The sequence below is a fragment of the Dendrobates tinctorius genome, unplaced genomic scaffold, assembly GCF_039654945.1.
Source record: "Dendrobates tinctorius isolate UK_male_01 unplaced genomic scaffold, ASM3965494v1 ptg000070l, whole genome shotgun sequence".
NCBI lineage: Eukaryota > Metazoa > Chordata > Amphibia > Anura > Dendrobatidae > Dendrobates > Dendrobates tinctorius.
The window spans coordinates 55,661,503-55,684,367 of record NW_027361738.1 but is presented as its reverse complement, the minus strand read 5'-3'; the positions used below and the strand labels follow the sequence as shown (position 1 = coordinate 55,684,367).

General features: G+C 41.2%; 1 protein-coding gene across 19 annotated transcripts in view; it reads right to left on the bottom strand.

The window, feature by feature from the left end:
- The window catches only part of PARD3 (par-3 family cell polarity regulator), a 656,180-nt gene that overhangs the window by 164,231 nt on the left and 469,084 nt on the right, over positions 1-22,865 (bottom strand). For 13 of the 19 annotated variants that reach the window (XM_073581663.1, XM_073581665.1, XM_073581667.1 and 10 more), the window contains one exon: positions 42-158. The exons of the other annotated variants lie outside the window; for them this stretch is intronic. In XM_073581663.1, coding sequence (XP_073437764.1) covers positions 42-158 — 117 coding nt within the window. The remainder of the gene's footprint in view (positions 1-41; positions 159-22,865) is intronic. 19 annotated transcript variants of the gene reach the window in all.

Sequence of the window (22,865 nt, the reverse complement as noted above, 5' to 3'; positions counted from 1 at the left end):
TGGTTAGAGAAGATGCTAATTACGCAGCGGTTGAAGTCTACCTCTCCTGTTCTTGCTTCATTCGCATCCTGTCATCCTCTGAAGGGTGGGCATCTTGCATTTTCATTTTCCATGATCCCCTGTGTTCAATCTTGTCATCTTTTCGATGTTTGCCAAACCTGTCAAGAAGAAGCGGAATTCTAACACTGGTCTGCGGAATGAGAAAGGGACTGTGGAGCAAGTTCTCTGCTAACTATGCGTTGCTGCTCCATTACCATTCCTATCGCTTGCCGTTTTCTGCGGGGATCATCCCAACCACAGGGCAATCAGCAGACTTCACAGATATGTCACTGGGTTTAACTCTAGATAAAATGGGTTTTATGCTCGTTAGGGGGCCACAACCCAAGATTTGCACATTTTATAGACACTAAAATGCCACCAGTCAAAAATATAGAAGCTGCTACCCTACAAAGACACAGGCGATGAGCAAAATTTCATGAAACAATGGCCCACTTTTTGCGGAGATACCTGCACAGGCATTATACTTCTGTAAGGCATTTCTTCGCAATAGACTGACAGTTTGCAGCCTCCTCTCAGATTAAAACTATCTGTCACCACCAGATTTCACCAGACTGAATACATTGTAAAATAGATCTTTTAGACCTGATTAGTACTTACTTTGAAAATCCATGACAAAATAGTGGTGTAATACTTTATGAAAGTTTAAGCCTAATTTCCACCCACCTAGCCTAATTGGAAGCTCATCAGTGTCCTTCTTCCCTGCTGCTGCTCTCAAACTGCTCAGTGCAAGCTGTCGAAATATCAGTAAGTAACCGGCACTGACAGCAGAGTACTGGTAATGGGGATTGTACTTTTGCTGATGGCTCTGGAAAGCAAACCTTTAATAATGCCCTGGACTATTGCCTAAATTACATGCACACACAGAAATGTAAGTTACAGGCATATTAGGAAACTGCTTACAATGCAATTCCTAAACATACAAAAGGTGAATCTACACTTACAAAGCCTTCATATCACCTTCCTACAATGGAATCAGCTGAACACTATAAAGAAACACTTCAAGAAGGAATTACCGTATATGATATTCATCACAAAGCAAATTAGTGTCTAAACAAGGTTTTCCTACATATTGAAGATTTTTTTTTTTTAGTTTTATGAAACAAAAATTCTGAAATCTTGCAAAATCTCCTAACAGGCAGACACTATCTGTTCTGTAGATGTCATGGTAGGACTACAATGACAAGCCATGCCTGCACACAGATAAAACAGGATCCACCACTCACAATAGACGATGGGCACAACTCTCTCCACTCTCTTCACAGAGACCTCTGCACAGATTACAGAGCAGGCTCATATCACCGTCCATAGAAGTCAATAAACATCTCCAGACTATTTACGTTTACGGCTTACGTGTGGTAAAGCATTATCGGACGTTGGTAACAGTAGCTGAGGCAAGATGGCAATGCACAGAAAATGTATAAAAAAAAAAAAACAAAAAAAAACACAAAGCAGAGTGGATTTTTTTTTCCCACAATTGTTGGTTAGCATAGAAATATAGGCATTACAATCTCAATGTTGCCATGCTCATTTAGGATACAAAAAATTCTACTCATAACTTTTTTTTTCAAAATCTGGTTGTCAACCAATATGGCCGCCATTACACCGTAGACGAGAAGGGTCACAAAGCTAGTATTGAGCTCCATACTGTAACTATGATGGTGTAAGTTGTCTAAAGGGTAAAAATTCTCCTTAAGGAGATCGGCAAACTGGTATATGGAGACCATGCAATGGACCACAAGTCTCCTTAAGAAGAACCTTTACCCCTCGAGGCCCCTCGTCGATGGCAAAGAACACCAGACATGGCTGCAATTAGATATTCTGGCTTAGCTTTACCAAGTCATGTGGAAAGGCTCATTAAAGGGTCGATGTTAAGTTACAGGATTGATGCTTCCAAAAGGTGACATCAGAGGTCCTGCTCTCTTCTTATGAGAAGAGGCTATTTGCATACATAGGATGCAACTTATGGAATAGTAAAAAGACCTAACATTCTGGAAAAGTGGTTAATAACTAGGGAACTGGAACATGGACTTCTCCAGGAATACCGTTTTAGTGTTTGGACTTACTAGAGAACAGAGAGAGAAAGGAAGGAGAGAGACAGAAAGCCCTTACTACAACCATTTTACATTCCCCAATGACTTCTATGGGGATCTGATTCAAGTTCAGGTAGTGTTCTGATACCCGAACCAAACTTTGAACAAAAGTTTGGTCGAACCCGATCATCCAGATTAATAATCTCTTTGGAGCCAAAAAAAAAACAAAAACAAACAACTTGGTACTAGACCATTTATCCAGTATATAAATATATATATATATATATATATATATATATATAGGTAAAACCAGATCCAGCAATGGATAACATAAGTATAAAAAAAAAAAAAGCTATAGAAAAAAGCCTGATGAAGAGACCCGAGTGGTCTCGAAACCTTGCAATGTGTTATCTTTTCAGTTAGCCATTAAAAGGTATCAACCACTGACGACTCTCAATTCTGAATATTTTTCTAGAAAAAAGCAGACATTAATGCCGCCATTTACTGCATAGTGCCTGTACCGATACGCTCAGAGACAACTAGAAGGAAGCATAGTTTATGGCATAAAACAGGTTAAAGACTCGCTCTTTCCAAATGTGCTGAATTTCAAGCACAACAAAACCAAATAAAATCCCAATTTAATCTGTTAAATGGGCTAAACTTGCTGCGTTACTGATGAGATCATTGTAGCTTGCCAAATTACCTACGGATTTCATTAGGATAGCGAGCTATTGAAGAAACATCCATTAGTTGATTAATGAAGAAAAACAAAAACTGATTAAGACATAAAAAGTCCCATAGTGTTAAATTGGTTATGAATGGAAAAAATAGACGGGGGGAAAAAAAAAGAAAAGGGCGAGTAATTTATTAGCTGGCCGGTGTATTTTATTGTAATTTCACAGCTGCCGTTTTAATAACCATAAAACAGAATAAAAACATGTGGGCAAGAGTTGAGCGGCCAGGAACGCTCCCCCTCGCATCGCAGAGGAATGTGTTGTGGCCGGGGGCTCCGGCGCAGAAGGGGTTACTCATCCGTCATTCACGTCGGTGTAATTCAATAAAATGTCCCTGATACAATTACATGAAATATGGATAGCACTAGACCTGAGAGTGAATTTGTATCTCCGTCTGACATCCCCTCCCCGTATTTCATCCGTCTCCCCTCTATCCCTTGCCAGAGTGCGACTCTCTCTTATTATCTTAAAAGGGACGCTAACCTCAATTTTCCTCCCTCCGTATTTGTGTATTACCCATAAGTCCTGGAAATGCTTATTCTATCATATAATCTTCCCGGAATGTGAAAGTGACTTTATTTATTAGACATGGAGTCAGGGGAAATATTGTTATACCCATCCCACCGTCTGCAGGCACCTGTACATAGGCAGTCGCATGTACGCAAGAGTCGATGCAACAACCAGGGATGCCAAACGCCCAGAAAATCCTAGACAGTCCATAAAAATAAGGGCACTTTTTTCCCTTGTGTGAAAAAAAAATTAATACAGCTGTGATTTTTTATTTTTTAAACTGGGAAAGCTTAAAGGGAATCTGTCTGTAATATCAACCTTTCTAAGCAGTCTATATGGGCAGGTAGGCCATAGGACGATGAATAAAATGATACCTTGATATCTGCGATATCTGATGTGTTATTCTAGAGAAATCCATCTTTTTCTTAATATGTAAATGAGCTGTTAAAATCTATGGGCTGGACATAGATCTCCCTGAAAATCTGCCTCCAGAGATTATTTTAAATGAAAGGGACAGTTACCAGTGGGAGCCATGTAATGACTAACAGTCTGCGTTCCTGATCTACATGTCTCACAATGGTTTAACCAAAAGATGAAGGGAAGTGAATACACCCAAATGATAAAATATACAAAGTACGTTGAAAGGTACATGTGCGAGATGTATTTTTTAGACCATCTTGCACAGTACCTATCAGCATAATACCTCTCATGACATAACTCTGCCATTAATTTCTTTGCCCACTAGATGGCTTTATTACATTATGATGACTTTGATTTAAGATTTTTTGCTGTTACTTGGATTTTCCTGTATTGAATATTTGTGTACCCACCGACTGTGTCTTGGCCTGGCATCACTGTTTCCTAGAATTTTTCCCCTTTTAATATTTTATTGATTTTATCAGTTGGATAATAAAAATATCTACATTTTATCATTTATGTGTACTCACTTCTCTTCTACCTTTGGTTATGCTTATTTTTGGAAGTACCAATTTCTATTTACTGGTCTTTTGTCTTATATAGAAATTAAATGACTCACAATGGCAACGCTTCCTTTAATTTAAAAATAATCTCTGGAGGCAGATTCTCTGGTAAGATCTATGTCCGGCCCATAGATCTTAACAGCTCATTTACATATTAATAAAAACACGCATGTCTCTGGAATAAAAATGTCAAAAGACATCACATCCAAACATAAATTAGGTTTGAACAGGTGCTTACTAAAAGTAGCCAACTCATATACAATCAAACAAATAAGGCAGCACATGTGTATAAACTGGCCAATTCATGTGTACCCGGCAGCCACGAGAAGGTGATTCTTATTGCCAGGACCTAATGCCAATCCTCTCTTAGACTGAAGTCTACATCTCTATGGGAACCTAATGTGAATCCCTCTCTGGAATAAGACATCAGATCGCTGATATCAAGGTATCATTTTATTAAGCCTGCAATGACCTATGTGCCCATCTAGATGGCTTAGGAAGGTTGAGCCTACTGACAGACTCCCTTAAATAGATTTTTAGGACTATAATGATCATCTTTTTACAGTTCTGTGAGAATGCATCTAATGGCTTCGTATTAAAATTATGGGCTGTACACAAATGCCACATCAAATCTTAATGATGTATTTTGGTAATTGAATTAGGGAAAAAACGTTGGTGATTTTCTACAAGTTACCCAGAAAAAAAAAAGTTGGCAATCCTGTCGTCAATTGGGTTCTAGCCGCTATTTTTTGTTATCAAAACTGAAATCCCTGATGACACGCTCTTCTTTTCCATTCCGGGAGCCATATTAGTGATGTGCACTCACAACAGTTCCTGTTCCCTATAGCCTAACAAACTATTCCCCAATTTTAGGCTACTTGCAAAACGGGGTGGAAATTATAAAAACTTTTAAGAGAACAAAAACATCTTTGCCAAAAATCAAAGCATTGGATCAAATCTGTTGGCATGGGGAGTTGAGTCGGCATGCAAATTGACCAAGATCATAGATTTAATTTGTAATATAAGTGATACATTATAATATGGTAATATACTGACTGCAGAAACCACACACACAGCAGAATAAATGAGAATCTTTACAGTAGCAGCCATACATCATGACTCTGTAAATGGCCAAAAAGGGACACTTAGCAGACAAGGCACAGGACAACACTAATTTTCTCTACATGTGAACCTCAGCACTTTATGAACGTCACATTAAAGCAGAACAGCAAACAATACAAAAAACGAAAAGAACATAAAAAAACGTAAAATAATACCGAGCGGATGATGATGGCGCACATATTCCAAGCACGACTTATTGATGCAAATTTAACAAGACATTTGGGAACAAAAAAAAGAAGGTATTTTAGTTAAAAAGGCGGAAAAAAGCATAAGGCTAGAAAATAACAGGTGTTCATCTAGAGAGAGGATACTTATTGAACAGGTACACGTACTGCTCAGCTCTACGGCTCAGGTCCTGGACCATTGACTTATGCACACATTGCGGCTTTGTCACTTTTTTTGCGGCGCAGATTTGTCACTAGACCTGACAGATTTCCTAGCACCAGCAAAGTGAATGACATTCCTGAAGCCTCGTGCGCACGTTGCTTATTTTTGACTTGCAGATTTAATTCTGCAGCATGCCAATTCTTTCAGCTTTTTTGCTGAAGATTTCACCTAGATTATCAAAAAAGCACTTTTTTTATGCTGCATTTTTCCTGCCAACACAACAGTACATGCAGCAGATTTTTCGGTTGCAAATACTGAATGTGTGTACATACCCACAAAACAAAAAATTCGGAGAGTGGACTACAAATACATTAAATCAAATGAGCCAAACAGAATAGAAAAAAAATCTGCTAACTTTATGTCCAGAAACAGTGCCACACTTACCCCCAAGGCTGAGTCAGGTATTGCAGCTCAGTTCTAGTCACTTAAATGGGGCAAAGTTGTAATACCAGACATAACCTGTGAACATTAGTGAAGTTTTTCTTTTTCAGAGACGAAGCTATTCCTATTTTTTTTCTAATCTCAAACCCCTATAAATGTTATCGCGCTCTAAATTGGATATACTTTCCCCGGCATAAGCAGCAGTTTTCTTGGTAGCTTGAGGCCTTAGTAATTTCCAAGGTATGATTCAAATGAAATGAAAGGTCAATTAAGCTGTTGATGGCAATTAGGTCCGTACAATGTCTTGATTGCGGAGAAAGAAAATATTGTAATGGAGGACAGTCAAGGTCCATATCCTCAGCCTCTAATTTGGTCTGACGTCTGCTAATTTACTATGGGTGAAACTTTCTGCGAGTTCTAGGAAAAAAAAAAAGGAAACTGGAAGACTCCGTAATTCATTGTTATTTCCGTGTTACTGACCAAGTACGGGTGGTTCCAATCGCAAAAATATATATTATACATAAGTGCGAACACACAACGTATTGTGAAGTGCTCCATGACGATCGTGATAGGGCTGTAGCCTTTACGGTGCAAAATTATGTTCCGAAACCTTTGCTTAGTTATCGCGCTTCCTTAATGCAAATGCACCAGCGCACGGCAGACACTTCTCTTAGCATTGCCAGTCTGCGTACTGCACCGTCTGAGTCTCATTAGGCACATGGGGAAAGTAGCGCCATCCTCAACGGAGCTCATCACTCTTATCCGATGCCTGTCAATGGATCAGTGCAAAAAAAAAAAAAAAGCAGCTGCTATTGATCTGCACACTTTTCATTTCAATCCCGGAAAGAGCAGCCTGAGACTGAATTTCTGTATTAATTCTCCCTTATTTTCCTGTGCTTGGAAGTTATTTCAGGGTCTCATAAAACAAAAAAAAAATTATAGCAGGCTTGGATGTAATAGTAAATGCTGCAGAACTACCGTGCTGGGAGCATTATGGCTTCCTAAGAACTGCGGAGCAAGTGCAAGACCTCAGAAATCCACGTACTGCTTGCACAAAAGCAAAATCACTTAACTCAGCCAAGTCACTGTTACAACGACAATGAGGACGACTAACAAATCAATTTCTCAACTCTTGATGAACATTTTCATAACCCACCGCCTGACGCATCGGGATTGAGACATAATGGCAGCTTGGATGACCTCCGACTCCATGCATTAAAGTTGCCAAGATCGATGGCTCTGCACAGAAGAGTCATACTTGGTCAATGCAGGGTTAGTGGAGTTTTACAAATACAGTCTTATCTAACTCATCACAAGTCAATGCCATTAAAGACTATATTAAAAGGGAAAAAAGTAACGCCACCAATGGCTTGTCAGGTTCTCCAGCCTGTCGAGACAGAGAATTTTTACACTGCTTCCAGAACGCTATTAAGGGTTAAAATTCTTCTCCGAGTTAATCTGCCGGCCTTGCGCACTTGCAAATAGCGGTCCGCCGCTACAAAAAAAAACGTTTCAGAGTCCGTCTGCTCCGCCCGGGAGACGCTACAATTCTAACGGATCCGTCCAAAAACGGATGCAACGGACGACCGTCAGTCAAAATCCGCCACTAATGCAAGTCTATGGGGGAAAAAACGGATCCGCCAAAAAAGGGGCGGATCCAGTTTTTTCTCAAACTGGCGGATTTTGACTTATGACAAAAACGGAAGTGTGAAAAAGGTCTTAGAGGGAACCGGTCACCATGAAAATACAGTCTAATCTGACGGCTAATCTGACAGCATGTTAATGAGCAAAGGGAGTGGAGCGGATCGACACATGCACGTGGTCAAAATTGTTGGTACCCCTTGTGTAATGACAGAAAAACCCACAATGGTCACAGAAATCACTTAAATCTGATAAAAGTAATAATAAATCAAAAATCTATGAAAGTGAACAAATTAAAGTCAGACACTGCTTTTCAACCATGCTTCCACAAAATGTAAAAAAAAAATAAAACTCATGAGATTAAATCTATTTATTAGCGTAAAGCTCCCAACACACATTAGATGGCTGTCAGATGAATGATGGTTTGGCTGACAACTATTTTGGCCGTCTCTCCTATACACAGGTTTGCACCACCTGCCGCGAGCTCATGTGTTCTCTGTGAAAGAGACGCTGTTCGACAACTCTAGTAGCGACTTACCTCTTAGAGAATAAAAGGGTCGGCAAACTGAAATAACACATGCTGGATCTTTACCTCCCGTGACTATAAACTATCTGGGGACCCCATAAACATAAGAATGGCCATTATTCAAATGTGTATAGGGGGAGGGGGCTTGAGAATCCCAAGTCCCCAGTTCCTCCTCGCCGCTATGTTTAGCATTAAATCCAATGAGCACTTCCGCAGCAGAAATCTGAGGCTGATGCTCAGGATTTTCAAAAAGGATGTTACGCAAGCCTACACCAGGATTAGTTTCACTGATATTAAATGAGATTAATCCTCATCTTTTCCATGGGAAATCTGTGGAATTAAGAATAGACTAAAATCAGGGTGGACATTTTTCATACCATGTGACTCGGTTGCGTAAAAACCCTACTTGTATGAATGAGATGGATCATCTCAGTAGACTTGTCTCAAATTTTGGTAAGGGATTTGAACCAAATCCAGCACCTACGACCGGATCAAATGGAGTGGGGTGTACGTGGCTCTGCTACATAGAGTCTATGCTCAGTCAGAACAAATATGGAAATGTCTGTGGATTCAAAATCTGCTGCTTGTGCCTGAAGCATACGGCCATTCCATATTCAACCACAACATACGGATCTCAAATGTAGGGCGTCTGTCATCTGTGCAGTGATAACCGTCTGCACCCATGGGATTGATGCCCACCTAATAAAACATCTAAGATGGGTGCTTGTAGGGACAATTGGCACAGAATACAAAGTTCCATAGGTGCACATATGCATTACATGTTACTATAGAATATCGGTGGAATAGTCAATATTTTATATAGCGTCCATGAAGGAAAAAAAAAAAAATTGGCATAACATTTCTATAGCAAGTTTAGGAAAGATGTGCTGTACAGGAGTTATAATATAACCAGTGCAAGGAGTAACTGCTCTATGCTTCCTTCGGATTTCTTTGTGCTTCCTTTGAGGTTAATATTCTTCATGAGATACGTGACACCCCCTTCTCTTCTGCTCTTAGTTCTCTTATAGTTCTGTCTTCACTTCTACATTTGCCTTTGAGTTCTCCCACAAGGAAACACAAAGGCAGCGCAGCTTGCTCACCATTGACAGGCCTCATAGGGATCTGTCTTCAGCTCGCATCCATCCATTTTCTTTAGAAGATGGCATACATAGAGACGCTCATTAGCAATACACAGAGCGCCATTTCCCTGGGGAAGTGGCGCAGTCCTATGAAACGGTTAACCATTTCACCACGGGGCATAACAAAGAATCTTCTTTGTGTCGGATTGTCTGATAAAATATGTATACGTCTGTATAGTTTATTGGAGAATCATCACTGGTACATCACAAGAGAGTCAATGAAAAGGAAAAGAACAGAAACAAGGCTGCAAAGGAAAAAGTGTCGACCTAATTATAAAAAATTTACAACACTAGAAAATGGAAGAATTCATATAAAATACATAATGGGAGAAAAATGGGTTGGACTGAAGATGGTGAGCCTCATACCTGTATAAGACTACACCATCTTCAAGTGTCTACAGCAGGACTACTGAGGTCAACTGCACCTCTTCTCACATGGCGCCACTGATACCAATGTATGAACTGCGACCATGGAACGAAATCTTAAAAATGATTAACAAGTCCTTAAAATCAATAATTCAGGAATAAAACACAGGTAAATAATATTTGTTTGTAAAAAAGTAAAAAGCAGCTCAGAATAAAATGTTAGGCAAAATATGGCCTTACTGCTTTCCCTGTTAGATATGCTACTTATTACCACAGGTTTTTTTTGTGGTAGGTACAAAAATCTCTAAGAAAAATTCCAGCAACAGTTGAGCAGCGTTCACATGCTATAGGACGCATAGCGTTGTTGGTGTTGATGCAGATTTGAAACGGAAATGGTGTGAAGTTCAACACGTGAGAAAAGACAAACTGGACCAGTGTTTGAGTCAAAGCGGTTTTACACCATGAGGCACTTAGGAGACCAACACCAGCAGATGAGCTGATCTTCTGATCCGATCTGAGTTCATCTGCACTTATTGTGAGTGATTGCTCCATCCACCTCAAAGGAATCAAGTGCTGACAACTTGCTATATCTTCGATCGACGCTCATGTGTTTAGGCCTTTAGATGAGTCTTCAAAATATTCTTCTTCAGGTTCTGTTCTTGTGAAGTTTACAATAATCACAACATTCTGTGCTGGAATATTAGAAGTTCTTGTCAATATGCCAAAGAACAATTTGAGATCCCTGTCATAAATCGAGAAGTATGGGTGAAGATGATAAACTAACGTGAAAATAAATTTGTAGAGACGACCAACAAATAGTAACTCTACGGATGCCGACCATCAGCCTTCATCATCCAAAGTCTTCAGAAAAAAAAAGAGGCAATTATTGGGATCCCAAAGATCATGAGAATGATGGTCCCAAAGTTACCAGTGTTATTGAATCTTATTGTGTGCAACCAACATAGTATTATCTGTCCACTGACAGTCTATTAGAGGCGCAGGATTACGAGTTATATAAAGGCTATAAACACAATATAAAATGTGGCTACCAGACTATATGAATCTGATACGTTTTCTATATATACGGTACCTTATATTCATACACAGTATTTATCAGACTACAGATGTGACAATATTTGTGGTCACTGTAGAATCGAGATGCCCACGCACAAGACATGCCGTTGTGTTTAGCATCTGAGGCGCAATGTACTCATCCGAGCTCTGCTATTTACTTTCTCATGATTAGGTGCTGTGCACAATTGCAGCCATCATTGTTCTACAGTACAATAGTGCAAATTACAAACCGCATTTGTTTTAAGGACCATTACGGAAGACAAGACTATTGCTGTGTCTGCTTGAATAACTCTGATAATAAGTATGGAGCTATTGTGCCCAAAGCGGCACCAAATGATCAGCCGGGTCAATCTGAACATTTCTTTTAAAAGCCTGTGTTAAATTCTGCAATTGACTTGGGTCACAAGCAAATGATTGCAGAGCAGAGAAATCTGTTCTAAGAATGGGAATAGGTGAAATTTCCAGTGAGTGATACAATCATAGCATAAATGATCAGCCATGCAAAGTCCCTGCGACTCACACATCCAGAAAACAAAGGCTAAGATCCAACTGGTGAACACTGTGGGAAGCCGCAGTCACTGATCATGTACTAACAAAGTAGACACATAGGCAAAGGGTACGATAAAACCTAACAATACTGCAAGAGAAATGTTACAGTGACTGGTGTCTACAGTAAGTGACATGTAGGGGAAAAAGTGATATTATTCCTACTAAGGCATAAACATGTTGGAAGGGTTCATAGTGTTTAAGGTTGAAGGAAGACTTGAGTCCATCAAGTTCAATATATAACCTAATATACTGGTCCAGAAGAAGTCGAAAATACCATGAGGCAGTTGCTACTAGCTCCATATTACTGGAAAAATTCCTTCCCGACTCCATGACTTTTATTCTGATACTTTCCTTATTTTATTTCCAATTGCTTACGTAAGTTGTACAGTTAGTTATAGGCTGGGTTCACATCAAGGCTGCATTCTCAGACGAGCCAAGTACCAAACTGTGCCGTTGCTGGGAACGAGTGCTCTTGTCCACAATGCTGATGGGTGCAAGGGCCGTCAGACTTTAAAGCAGGTGCACAACTGGTTACATGGGACCCGTGGTCAGTATACTGTCCGTTTGCAGACCGTTGCACACATACATAGCAAAATGACCAAAAACACAGTTATCTGAAGCTAGCCATGATATAATTTCACTATGTTGGTTATTTTATAGGAAGCCATTTACGGGGGTGTTTTTGAGTGTGGAACGAAAATGTGAAAATTTAGTTTGTCTGGGCCTCGTCAAAGTTTTTGAAACTTCATACACGTTATTTTTAGTTGGAATTGACACAGGACCACAATTTTTCAAGAACATAGTGTTTGCACATGGATGGAACAACCACGGCAAGAGACACTTTCTCCTTTCTGGATCATAGAATGACATCCTGAATCAAACATCTCCCCCTTTATGACATTCATTTTTCCAAATAAGGTTCATGGACAGCGCTCGTTGTATGAGATATGGACCCATGTGTGTATCTTTAAAAGGAATGGTGAGCAGCATTGTGGCTCAGTGGTTACCACCGCTGCTTTGCAACATGAGGTCCTGGGTTCAAATCCCAACAAGGTTTGTAAGTTCTCCCAATATTTGCATGGGTTTCCTCTGACACTTCGAAGACATATTGTTTTCCCCGCAAGCTTTAAACATGCCTCAATCACACCTATCCTCAAAAAGCCCTCTCTTGACCCATCCTCTGTATCTAGCTATCGCCCTATATCACTTCTCCCCTATGCCTCAAAACTACTGGAACAACAAGTCCATCTTGAACTATCCTCCCACCTCTCTTCTCGCTCCCTCCTTGACCACTTGCAATCCGGCTTCCTGCCACACCACTCCACTGAAACTGCCCTAACTAAGGTCACCAATGACCTACTAGCCGCCAAGGCCAAGCGACACTACTCTGTCCTCTGCCTTTGACACAGTGGACCATTCCCTATTACTACAGACCCTCTCATCTCTTGGCATCACAGACTTGGCCCTATTTTGGATTGCGTCATACCTAGCAGACCGGACATTCAGCGTCTCCCACTCGCACACCATCTCCTCACCGCGCCCCCTATCCTTCGGAGTCCCGCAAGGTTCAGTCCTAGGGCCCCTGCTCTTCTCCGTTTACACCTTGGACAGCTCATAGAATCCCATGGCTTTCAGTATCATCTCTATGCTGATGACACACAGATCTACATCTCTGGACCAGATATCACCTCCCTACTAAACAGAATCCCTCAATGTCTGTCTGCTATTTCATCCTTCTTCTCTGCTAGATTTCTAAAACTTAATATGGACAAAACAGAATTAATCATCTTTCGCCCATCTCATGTGACCCCCCCCCCAACGGACCTATCCATTAAAGTAAACGGCTGCCCACTCTCTCCAGTCCCACAAGCTCACTGCCTCGGGGTTATCCTTGACACTGATCCCTCTTTCAAACCACATATACAAGCCCTTTGCGCTTCCTGCCGAGTTCAACTCAAAAATATTTCACGGATCCTTACATTCCTCAACCAAGAATCTCCAAAAACCCTAGTCCATGCCCTCATCATCTCCCGCCTTGACTACTGCAACATCTTGCTCTGTGGCCTCCCCTCTAACACTCTCGCACCCCTCCAATCTATTCTTAACTCTGCTGCCCAACTAATCCACCTGTCCCCCCGCTATTCCCCGGCCTCTCCCCTCTGTCAATCCCTGCACTGGCTCCCAAAGACTCCAGTTCAAAACCCTAACCATGACATATAAAGCCATCCACAACCTCAGTCCTCCGTACATCTGTGACCTAGTCTCCCGGTACTTACCTGCACGAAACCTCCGATCCTCACAAGATCTCCTTCTGCTACTCCCCTCTTATCTCCTCTTCCCACAATCGCATACAAGATTTCTCCCGCGCATCCCCTCTACTCTGGAACTCTCTACCACAACATATCAGACTCTCACCTACCATGGAAATCTTCAAAAAGAACTTGAAGACCTACCTCTTCCGACAAGCCTACAACTTGCAGTAACCACCGATCCACCAAACCGCTGCACGACCAGCTCTACGCTCGCCAACTGTATCCTTACCCATCCCGTTGTAGATTGTGAGTCCTCGCGGGCAGGGTCCTCCTGTACCAGTCGTGACTTGTATTGTTTAAGATTACTGTACTTGTATGTATTATATATACCCCTCCTCACATGTAAAGTGCCATGGAATAAATGGCGCTATAATAATAATAAATAATAATAATAATATTGATAAGGAACTTAGACTGTGTGCCCCAATGGGGACGACAATACTGGTAAAGCGCTGCGGAATGATGATGCTACATCAGTATAATGTATAGATGGGGAGCCTCAATGTGGACTGATGTGAATGCTGACAATCTTTGTACACTGCTGCTGAATAAGATATTATAGTTAATATAACCAAGCCAAAATCGAGCGGTGCAGCTTTTTTCCTACCGTCGGCATAAGCTGAGCTGACAGTTAACACCAAGAAAATAAAAAGCTTTCAGGGAATGCATGTTGTATGAAGAGCATGACACAACTAATAAAACCTCTAATACAGTTAGTCAAGGTGGGCCCGAGGATACACACACCAAAGCGTTTACAATGTTAATATTCCTGCCTATAGACCCCCTCATGTTCCCAGTAGATCTCATTATCTGAGAGCAAGAAACAAGTCAGCACTTAAAGCACCCAAAACAACAAAACATCCTCCTCGTTTTCAAGTCAGAAACACAGAGAACAGAAGAAAAAAAAATCCCCGTATCTTTTATGTCATTTACCCACCGATGCATTACATACCATCCATTTGTCAAACGCTGCTATAAATATTTTGCATGAGTTGAACGATTACTTACGCCGCGTTCAGATATTGTCAGCCCTGTCTATGGAGAATCTCGGGTCAGAACATTATACAGTTTATAACCTCAGGACAGAAGGCGAACAAATTCGCAATCATATGGCCAATCGGATGTAACACACTTTCATGAGTGTGCACAAATCGTGGGCACACTCGGTCCTCCGCAGGGGTCAATGAGATTATTACTGGAGACTTGGGCTCTGTGCAATGAACCAGACTGTACAGTAACATCCCATCAGCCGGTGACGATGTTCTAAAGAAGTTAATTTTAGCGATCGTCGACAATACAATATTGCATTTATTTATATTTTTTGCTAATTTACACTCACTGGCCACTTTATTAGGTACACCTGTCCAACTGTGTGTTAAGACTTAATTTCTAATCAGCCAATCACATGGCGGCAACTTAGTGCATTTAGGCATGTAGACATGGTCAAGACAATCTCCTGCAGTTCAAACCGAGCATCAGTATGGGGAAGAAAGGTGATTTGAGTGCCTTTGAACGTGGCATGATTGTTGGTGCCAGAAGGGCTGGTCTGAGTATTTCAGAAACTGCTGATCTACTGGGATTTTCACGCACAACCATCTCTAGGGTTTACAGAGAATGGTCCGAAAAAGAAAAAAAATCCAGTGAGCGGCAGTTCTGTGGCCGGAAATGCCTTGTTGATGCCAGAGGTCAGAGGAGAATGGGCAGACTGGTTCGAGCTGATAGAAAGGCAACAGTGACTCAAATTGCCACCCGTTACAACCAAGGTAGGCAGAAGAGCATCTCTGAACGCACAGTGCGTCGAACTTTGAGGCAGATGGGCTACAGCAGCAGAAGACCACACTGGGTACCACTCCTCTCAGCTAAGAACAGGAAACTGAGGCTACAATTTGCACAAGCTCATCGAAATTGGACAGTAGAAGATTGGAAAAACGTTGCCTGGTCTGATGAGTCTCGATTTCTGCTGCGACATTCGGATGGTAGGGACAGAATTTGGCGTAAACATGAAAGCATGGATCCATCCTGCCTTGTATCAACGGTTCAGGCTGGTGGTGGTGGTGTCATGGTGTGGGGAATTTTTTCTTGGCACTCTTTGGGCCCCTTGGTACCAATTGAGCATCGTTGCAACGCCACAGCCTACCTGAGTATTGTTGCTGACCATGTCCATCCCTTTATGACCACAATGTACCCAACATCTGATGGCTACTTTCAGCAGGATAATGCGCCATGTCATAAAGCTCGAATCATCTCAGATTGGTTTCTTGAACATGACAATGAGTTCACTGTACTCAAATGGCCTCCTCAGTCACCAGATCTCAATCCAATAGAGCATCTTTGGGATGTGGTGGAACGGGAGATTCGCATCAGGGATGTGCAGCCGACAAATCTGCGCCAACTGTGTGATGCCATCATGTCAATATGGTCCAAAATCTCTGAGGAATGCTTCCAGCACCTTGTTGAATCTCTGCCACGAAGAATTGAGGCAGTTCTGAAGGCAAAAGGGGGTCCAACCCCTTACTAGCATGGTGTACCTAATAAAGTGGCCAGTGAGTGTATATTGGATAGAGATAAAGTGCTGCCAACCGAGTTTCCTAGAAGAAAACCGGGAGAGATTTTTGCCTTCTAGGGGTATTCCATCAATAGCATTGCTTACACATTGAGAGCTTGCCTTCCACTCTTAAAGAGGTATTTCATAAACAGCTCTACATATATGTGAAGATCTCGCAGTTGGGAGAATGTAGATCCCATTACTCCATTTGCAGATGCAAAATAACCGGCAGCAGCTACTTGGCACATGAGCTTCAATGGAGATTTGACTACACATGCACTGAGCTTCCTTTAGGCTACTTTCACATTTCCGTTTTGAAGCATCAGGCGCGATGCGGCGAAAAATGGAAAAACCGGATCCGGCGCCTGCTGCCACCCGATCCGGCTTTTTTCCCATAGACTTACATTATCGCCGCATTGCGCCTGATGGCCATGCGGCGTGTCCGGCTTTAGCCGGAAACGGCAAAAAATGCCTGTCCGGCGTCTGCAAAAAAACGTTCCATGCAACGTTTTTTGACAGCGCCGGACCGCTATTTTGCAGAGCGCATGCGCGAAGACTCTCTTTCCCTCTCCCTCTCCTGCACCGTATCCGGCAAAAACAGATGATCCGGCGGGCTGCGGCTCATATCGGAACAGGTTTGACAACTTTTCGCCGCAGCCCGCCGGATTTAAAATCCGGAAATGTGAAAGTAGCCTTATAGAAGTATTTAGAAAGTTACAGAAAGCTCAGAACAACATACCCACCACCTATCAAGGATTTAGGAATTATCCTATGGATATGCCATAAATGAGCAGTCAAAGTCCTTTCTAACCACTTTATGACCAAAGAACATTGAAGCATTCAAGACCCCTCTTAGTAATGACTATTCTACTGAAGATTTGGGATTGTTAGATTTGACATTGCTACAGGTATCTGAAGATTTTGCAATCAAGACTAAGTTACTACTTATCAACAGTCAAGCTCACCAGAAAGCAAAAAGGAGGAGATTTCGACAACCCTAGATGAAATATGGGCATTCCTGGTTGCTTTGAGGGCATTACTGGTGTGAGGCATAAATGTCCAGTCTTTTGCAGATTGAGATGGCAAGTTGGAAATTTCATGTAAACTCTGTAATGGCGAATATATAGGCTGTCACCCCCCCAATTCTCTAGAGATCCATATAAGGAGGAGATCAATGTAATTTTAATTACAAAATGGGATTCATATTCACCCTTTTTATTTCAGTGGAAATGCTTTTAAGGTAAAGGGAATGTACAAAACAGCAATAACCTCTGTAAGTGATAAAACAATTATTTAAAACTGCTATAAAAATGTTACACTACCAACACAATATACTGTAAGTGGTTTCCTAATTTATTAGGCTTGTATTACACAGTATGAACTACTACAGATGGTGCTCCAAATGGCGCCTGCTTTCCCCTGAGCACTTCGATAACAACAATTGTATTACTACAATAAAAAAGGCATTAATATTAGAATAGCAGGCAATCTGGAAGTACATCTAGTACATTACAACCAGGGAAAAACTTCGAGAAAGATGCAATCTACATTTTAAGTGGAATGCCGGTAAAAGTCAGAGTTGCCCCATACACTGTCACTATGATGTTAGAGGTTTGCATAATACAAGATGTTACAGAATGGGACTATGCCATAAAATGGCAATAAATCAATAACGCAATAGGAATGCAATTTCTGGGCTCTGTTTACTGTGGTATTGTCACTGGCTACTATTATATTCCTCTATATGATGTGATGTCATCTGCCCGTGACATGAATGCTGCTGCAGAGGATGCAGTCTGCAGCACCACCTGTGTTGTTTTCTCTTCAGTGGCTAAAGGCCCCGCATTCACATTAGACCAAAGTTGTACCATATGGAATATTTCAACCATATCGATCATTCATTGTTTCGTTCTTTGTATGGTAAATGATCAGCTTCTGGGATCCTGAACGTTCTCAGTGGTCCGAAAGCTCGACCAGTCATGTCTGATATTTTCCTACAATTATCGTCCATGGAATAATATGATTGTCCCGATAGTTCAAAAAAACAACTGTTATTTGTAGTCCGGCCTTTGGGTTTCAACTTAGGGTTATCAATTGTTTTCCTTCGAAACTATCTGGCTTCATCTTAACGATACTTGAACAATGTGATTGGACATGTGTACGGTGCAGTGGTGAAAACTAAGTTTGGTATGAATGATCATCTCTGATGCAGATTGTTAGATTAGGGGGAAAAAGGCAGGATTCGGTTAGCCGTAGTTTTTTTCCCATATTAACTTGCATACTTAAAGACAATTATTTGGCAAGATGCTAAAACCCCATTAGTCTCAGACTGATCTTCAGAAAGACCCAAATAAATTTAAGGGGGATATCGCACATGAAATAATGATCACCCCTTCAGAAGACAGGAGATACATCCATGTTCTCTGTCGGCAAAGCACACTTTAAAGGGCTGTTCCACTACTTTTATATTGATGACCTATCCTTAGGATGGGCGCAGACAATCGTGTATTCTCTTATCCAAGAGAATCTGGTTGATTATAAAAATCACACTGATCAGTTTCCCTCAGATGAGAAGATGGAGAAAATTTTTTTTCCAATTCTATCAGTCCACGGAGATCGGACTGTACGCAGATGTCATCCAAGTAGAGTCCCGATGTTTTACACAGACTCATTGACATGCATGGCCGAGTGCGATCCGAATATTGGATTACAATCGGCACGCTGCGATCGGACACGTGAACAGCCCCATACAATAACACTGGTCTGAGAGTGATCCGAAGGTTTGCCGGATCGCACGCGTACCGAACGTATGGCCATGTGCATGAGCAATTAAGATGAGATCGCTGGGGGTCCCACACCCTCATCAAGCAGCTGTTCTCAGTGCTAGCAGTGGCTGAATTACAGCAGTTGATAAGTTGAATATCCGAGCTCTGACAACTCTGTAGTGGCCACTGCCAAGTACTACACATTTGTATCTATTTATTCAGATAGTGAAAGATTTGCAATACACCGCAGCGGCCATTCTCAGTTAAAGAAGCTTTGCCATTAAACTGCTAACATATGGCCACAGCTGAACGGTGGCGATGAGGGTGCTGGACCCCCATCAAATGGATATTGATAACCGGTCCTAAGGATATGTCATCAATATAAAAGAAGTCGGTCAACCATTTAAATATCATGGCCGATGCATGTCTGGCCAAAACAGAGTTCATGCCGTGATGCGGCCCAGCTCTCACTATCACCAGAGGTCCAAACCATCATAAAATGAACATTCACCCTGTGAAAAAGTGATAAATGATTTTCGCGGGATAACAATTTTAACGCCACTTAAGAAAAAAATCCATCAGTAAAGTGTAGTTCACCCACAGTACTCAGAGGCTTTGTGCTGTCAATGAGCTGGAGACAACAGGAGGCCATAAAACAGTCAATTCATTGACTTGGCTTCTCCTTCAGCTGACCGGACTCTCCTAGTCTCTGCCATATGCTTGTATTACAGTGCTTGATGCCTCTGGGTAAGCCACCTGTAGAGGGAAACTCACATTTTCCATTTTAATCACCATAAAAAAAACTAAATTTATTTGCAGCCTACGGACAGTATATAGTAATATGCCTTCTTATGTAGGCATCCCAGCCCCTGAGCAAACATGGTAGAAATGCGTGTGCCCATAGGTGTGGAAATATATGTGCGTGAAGATCTATATACGCTTACAAAAGTGTATTATGATCCCGGAACAGAGTCAATGTAATTGCTATATCTTCCGTGAACAGTGTTATTCAACTGAATTCTTATCAGCCCTTTTTCTGACATGCTTAGGTTTCCAGAATTTATAGCCATGAATGGTTCCTCAGCCTTTCATGGTTTTTTTTCCTCCATTTTTTTCGTAGCCAGGCACTGTTTGAAGCTGAATAGACTCTACCCTTTAATTTTCACTCAATTACAGGAAAAAAAAAATGATTTCACATTTTCTACATAAGCCGAAATGGAAATTGACTAAGAACCTCAGAACTGTCAGCAACATCTTTTGAGAAAAGATTAGCTTTGCAGTGATTATAAAATAGGTGTCATCTTTGACACGTGCATTCCGCAACCTGAATCTGAGCGTTCTGGAAGGGAATGTTAAGGGACGTCAGAAAGGGTCTTAGAAGGCTCAGCTGTCATGCTATGTGCTTCCTTCTCCTCGCTTTGTAGTCAGATGCTGCGCAGTGAATGTCAAAGGTTCTCCATTTAAACTCCCTGACAAGAAAGAGAAGAATACTGGGAGAATATGTTATTAGCAACTATGAACTTGTCTTTGGTAACGGGTCAGCCTGACACTTAATTTATGTGCATGGAGCTGAAAAAAAAAATAAAAACAAAACAAAAAAAAAACACTTTTATATTCGCCGCCTAAATAAAAGCCACAAGAGAGTGCACGGCACTTTGCCTCTCATTCACCGGCGTGGCTACAATCTCAATAATCTGGATTCCCGGACGCACATAATGGCAGAGTTTTCCATCATGCTGACAACTTCAAAAACGGTTTTCTTATAGTTTCTCATTTACAATCTGCTTTAGTTACATGGGGCACGCAGCTTTTATTGTTATGTTTTTTTTTTTTTGTTTCCAGATGAGACTCGTCCATTCAAGTCTATGAGTGCATATAAAAAATAAAAAAATCAGATGCCATAACGGAGCCACATTGATTTTTGAGAGATACGTAGCAATTCTGTAACGCAGGAAACTGTAAATTGTCTTGTAAATGATTAATAGCTTCTGTTGTAAAAATGCAGATTGTACACGTATGACATGTGAAAAAACAATAGCCCCAATTTTCTGGATGAAACTCTGAACAATAATGTTTTTATATGCTCGTGTGAACCAATCCTAACTGTGATATGATACAATAATACACATGACACCGCCACACCATTTACATTTATACGACTGCTATCCCCTTGACCCAAAGACGTGAACAGAGCTGTGGTCATGAATGTGCACCATCCACCTCCTCTGATGAAATTTCAGACCATTGTTCTCAGAATTGTTGAGGGTCCCGGAGTTCAGACCCCCTTATTACCTGTGCTGTGAATGGGTGATAAATGTTTAATCCTGAAATGACCTTTGAAAGAGAAGTCGTCATTTGTAATATACAAGTCATTTTTGTTCCAGGTATGTCCTCCAGAATCCCCAGTGTTTTTTTCTTATGTTTGTGCATCTCTCTTCCCTGTATGTAAATCTAAGTTTTTGTAGCCACGTGGTTGTGGTCCTCAACTCTCTATGGGAGGCTTATTGAAGATCAAGCTCACTTGCCTAAAAAGACTAAAGGTTTATATATAAGAGAGGGCCATATTTCAGGAACGGAAAGGTATAGGAACAAAAATAATTGACGTCAGATTCAGGAGGGCAACAGAATTTACAGAAGACATCAGTGATAATGGCAAGCTCTGCTCAGTGGCTCCTCAGCGATGTGTCCACGAATAAAAAAAAAAATAAATAAAAAAATAAAAGCTGGTGATTTTGATCAGATGTTGATCAGAGTGTAAATCAAGTGTCCTCAGTTTTTTTTCTTACATAAAAGGGAAAGAAAAAAAGGTTTTTCCACATTTTCCTACCTAACAGTAGACTTAGACTTGTATCGCCAGTTTTGATCCAACTCACAGATCAAAACCATGGCCGCGATTTTCTGCGGACTGCTTGGTCTGCGAAAAATCAAGGACATTTGAATGGCGCCATAGATTATCACAGGTACAAGTGCGATCAGTGAAAGCCACAGATAACACTCGCATGTCAAAATTAGACGTCTGAGAAAGAGAACCTGGAAAGAGAATACATGCAATAGGGTCTTATCTGAGAAGAAACAGGGAGACAAAGGGCAGTTTTGATCACCTGATGGGGTTGTGAATTTACAACCCTTGTACAAGCTTAGAATAAAGCTGCTGCAGATCCACAATGTGGAGAACGAGTAGAGTTGGAGCAAAGCGAGTTAACATCTGCGCTGACAGTGTTCCAGTCACGAGCAGGAGACGAGATATGTAGAAATGCGGTTTATTGGTCGACACGTTTCGAAGTGACACTTCATCAGGACATCATTGTGGTGAGTCGTGATGAAGAAGTGTGTCACTTCAAAGCGTGTTGATCAATAAACCACATTTCTACATATCCAGTCTTCGGCTCATCACTGGAAGCGCAGATTTTAGCCCACTCTTCTCCAGCTTCACAAAGTCAGACGTCTGAAGGAGTCCTTATTTCAAGTTCCTTATGCGCCAAGTATTTTATGTAAGTTTCTAAACAAACATGCAATTGTCACAAAAACTGTTAGCTTTTACTAATGTTGGATTATCTGCATCCAAAAAGCTGGCGCAGACCTAGCAGGTGTACATAAATGAATCTAGTCTACACATTGTTTGTCAGGAAGTCTTTTGGAACCCTCTTTTCTGTATGTGTTTCTAAGGCTTAATCTGCCCATACACAATATGTCAGCCAAATCCGGAACCGGTTGACCTTTGCTTACTTATTGCTTGGCCAGTCG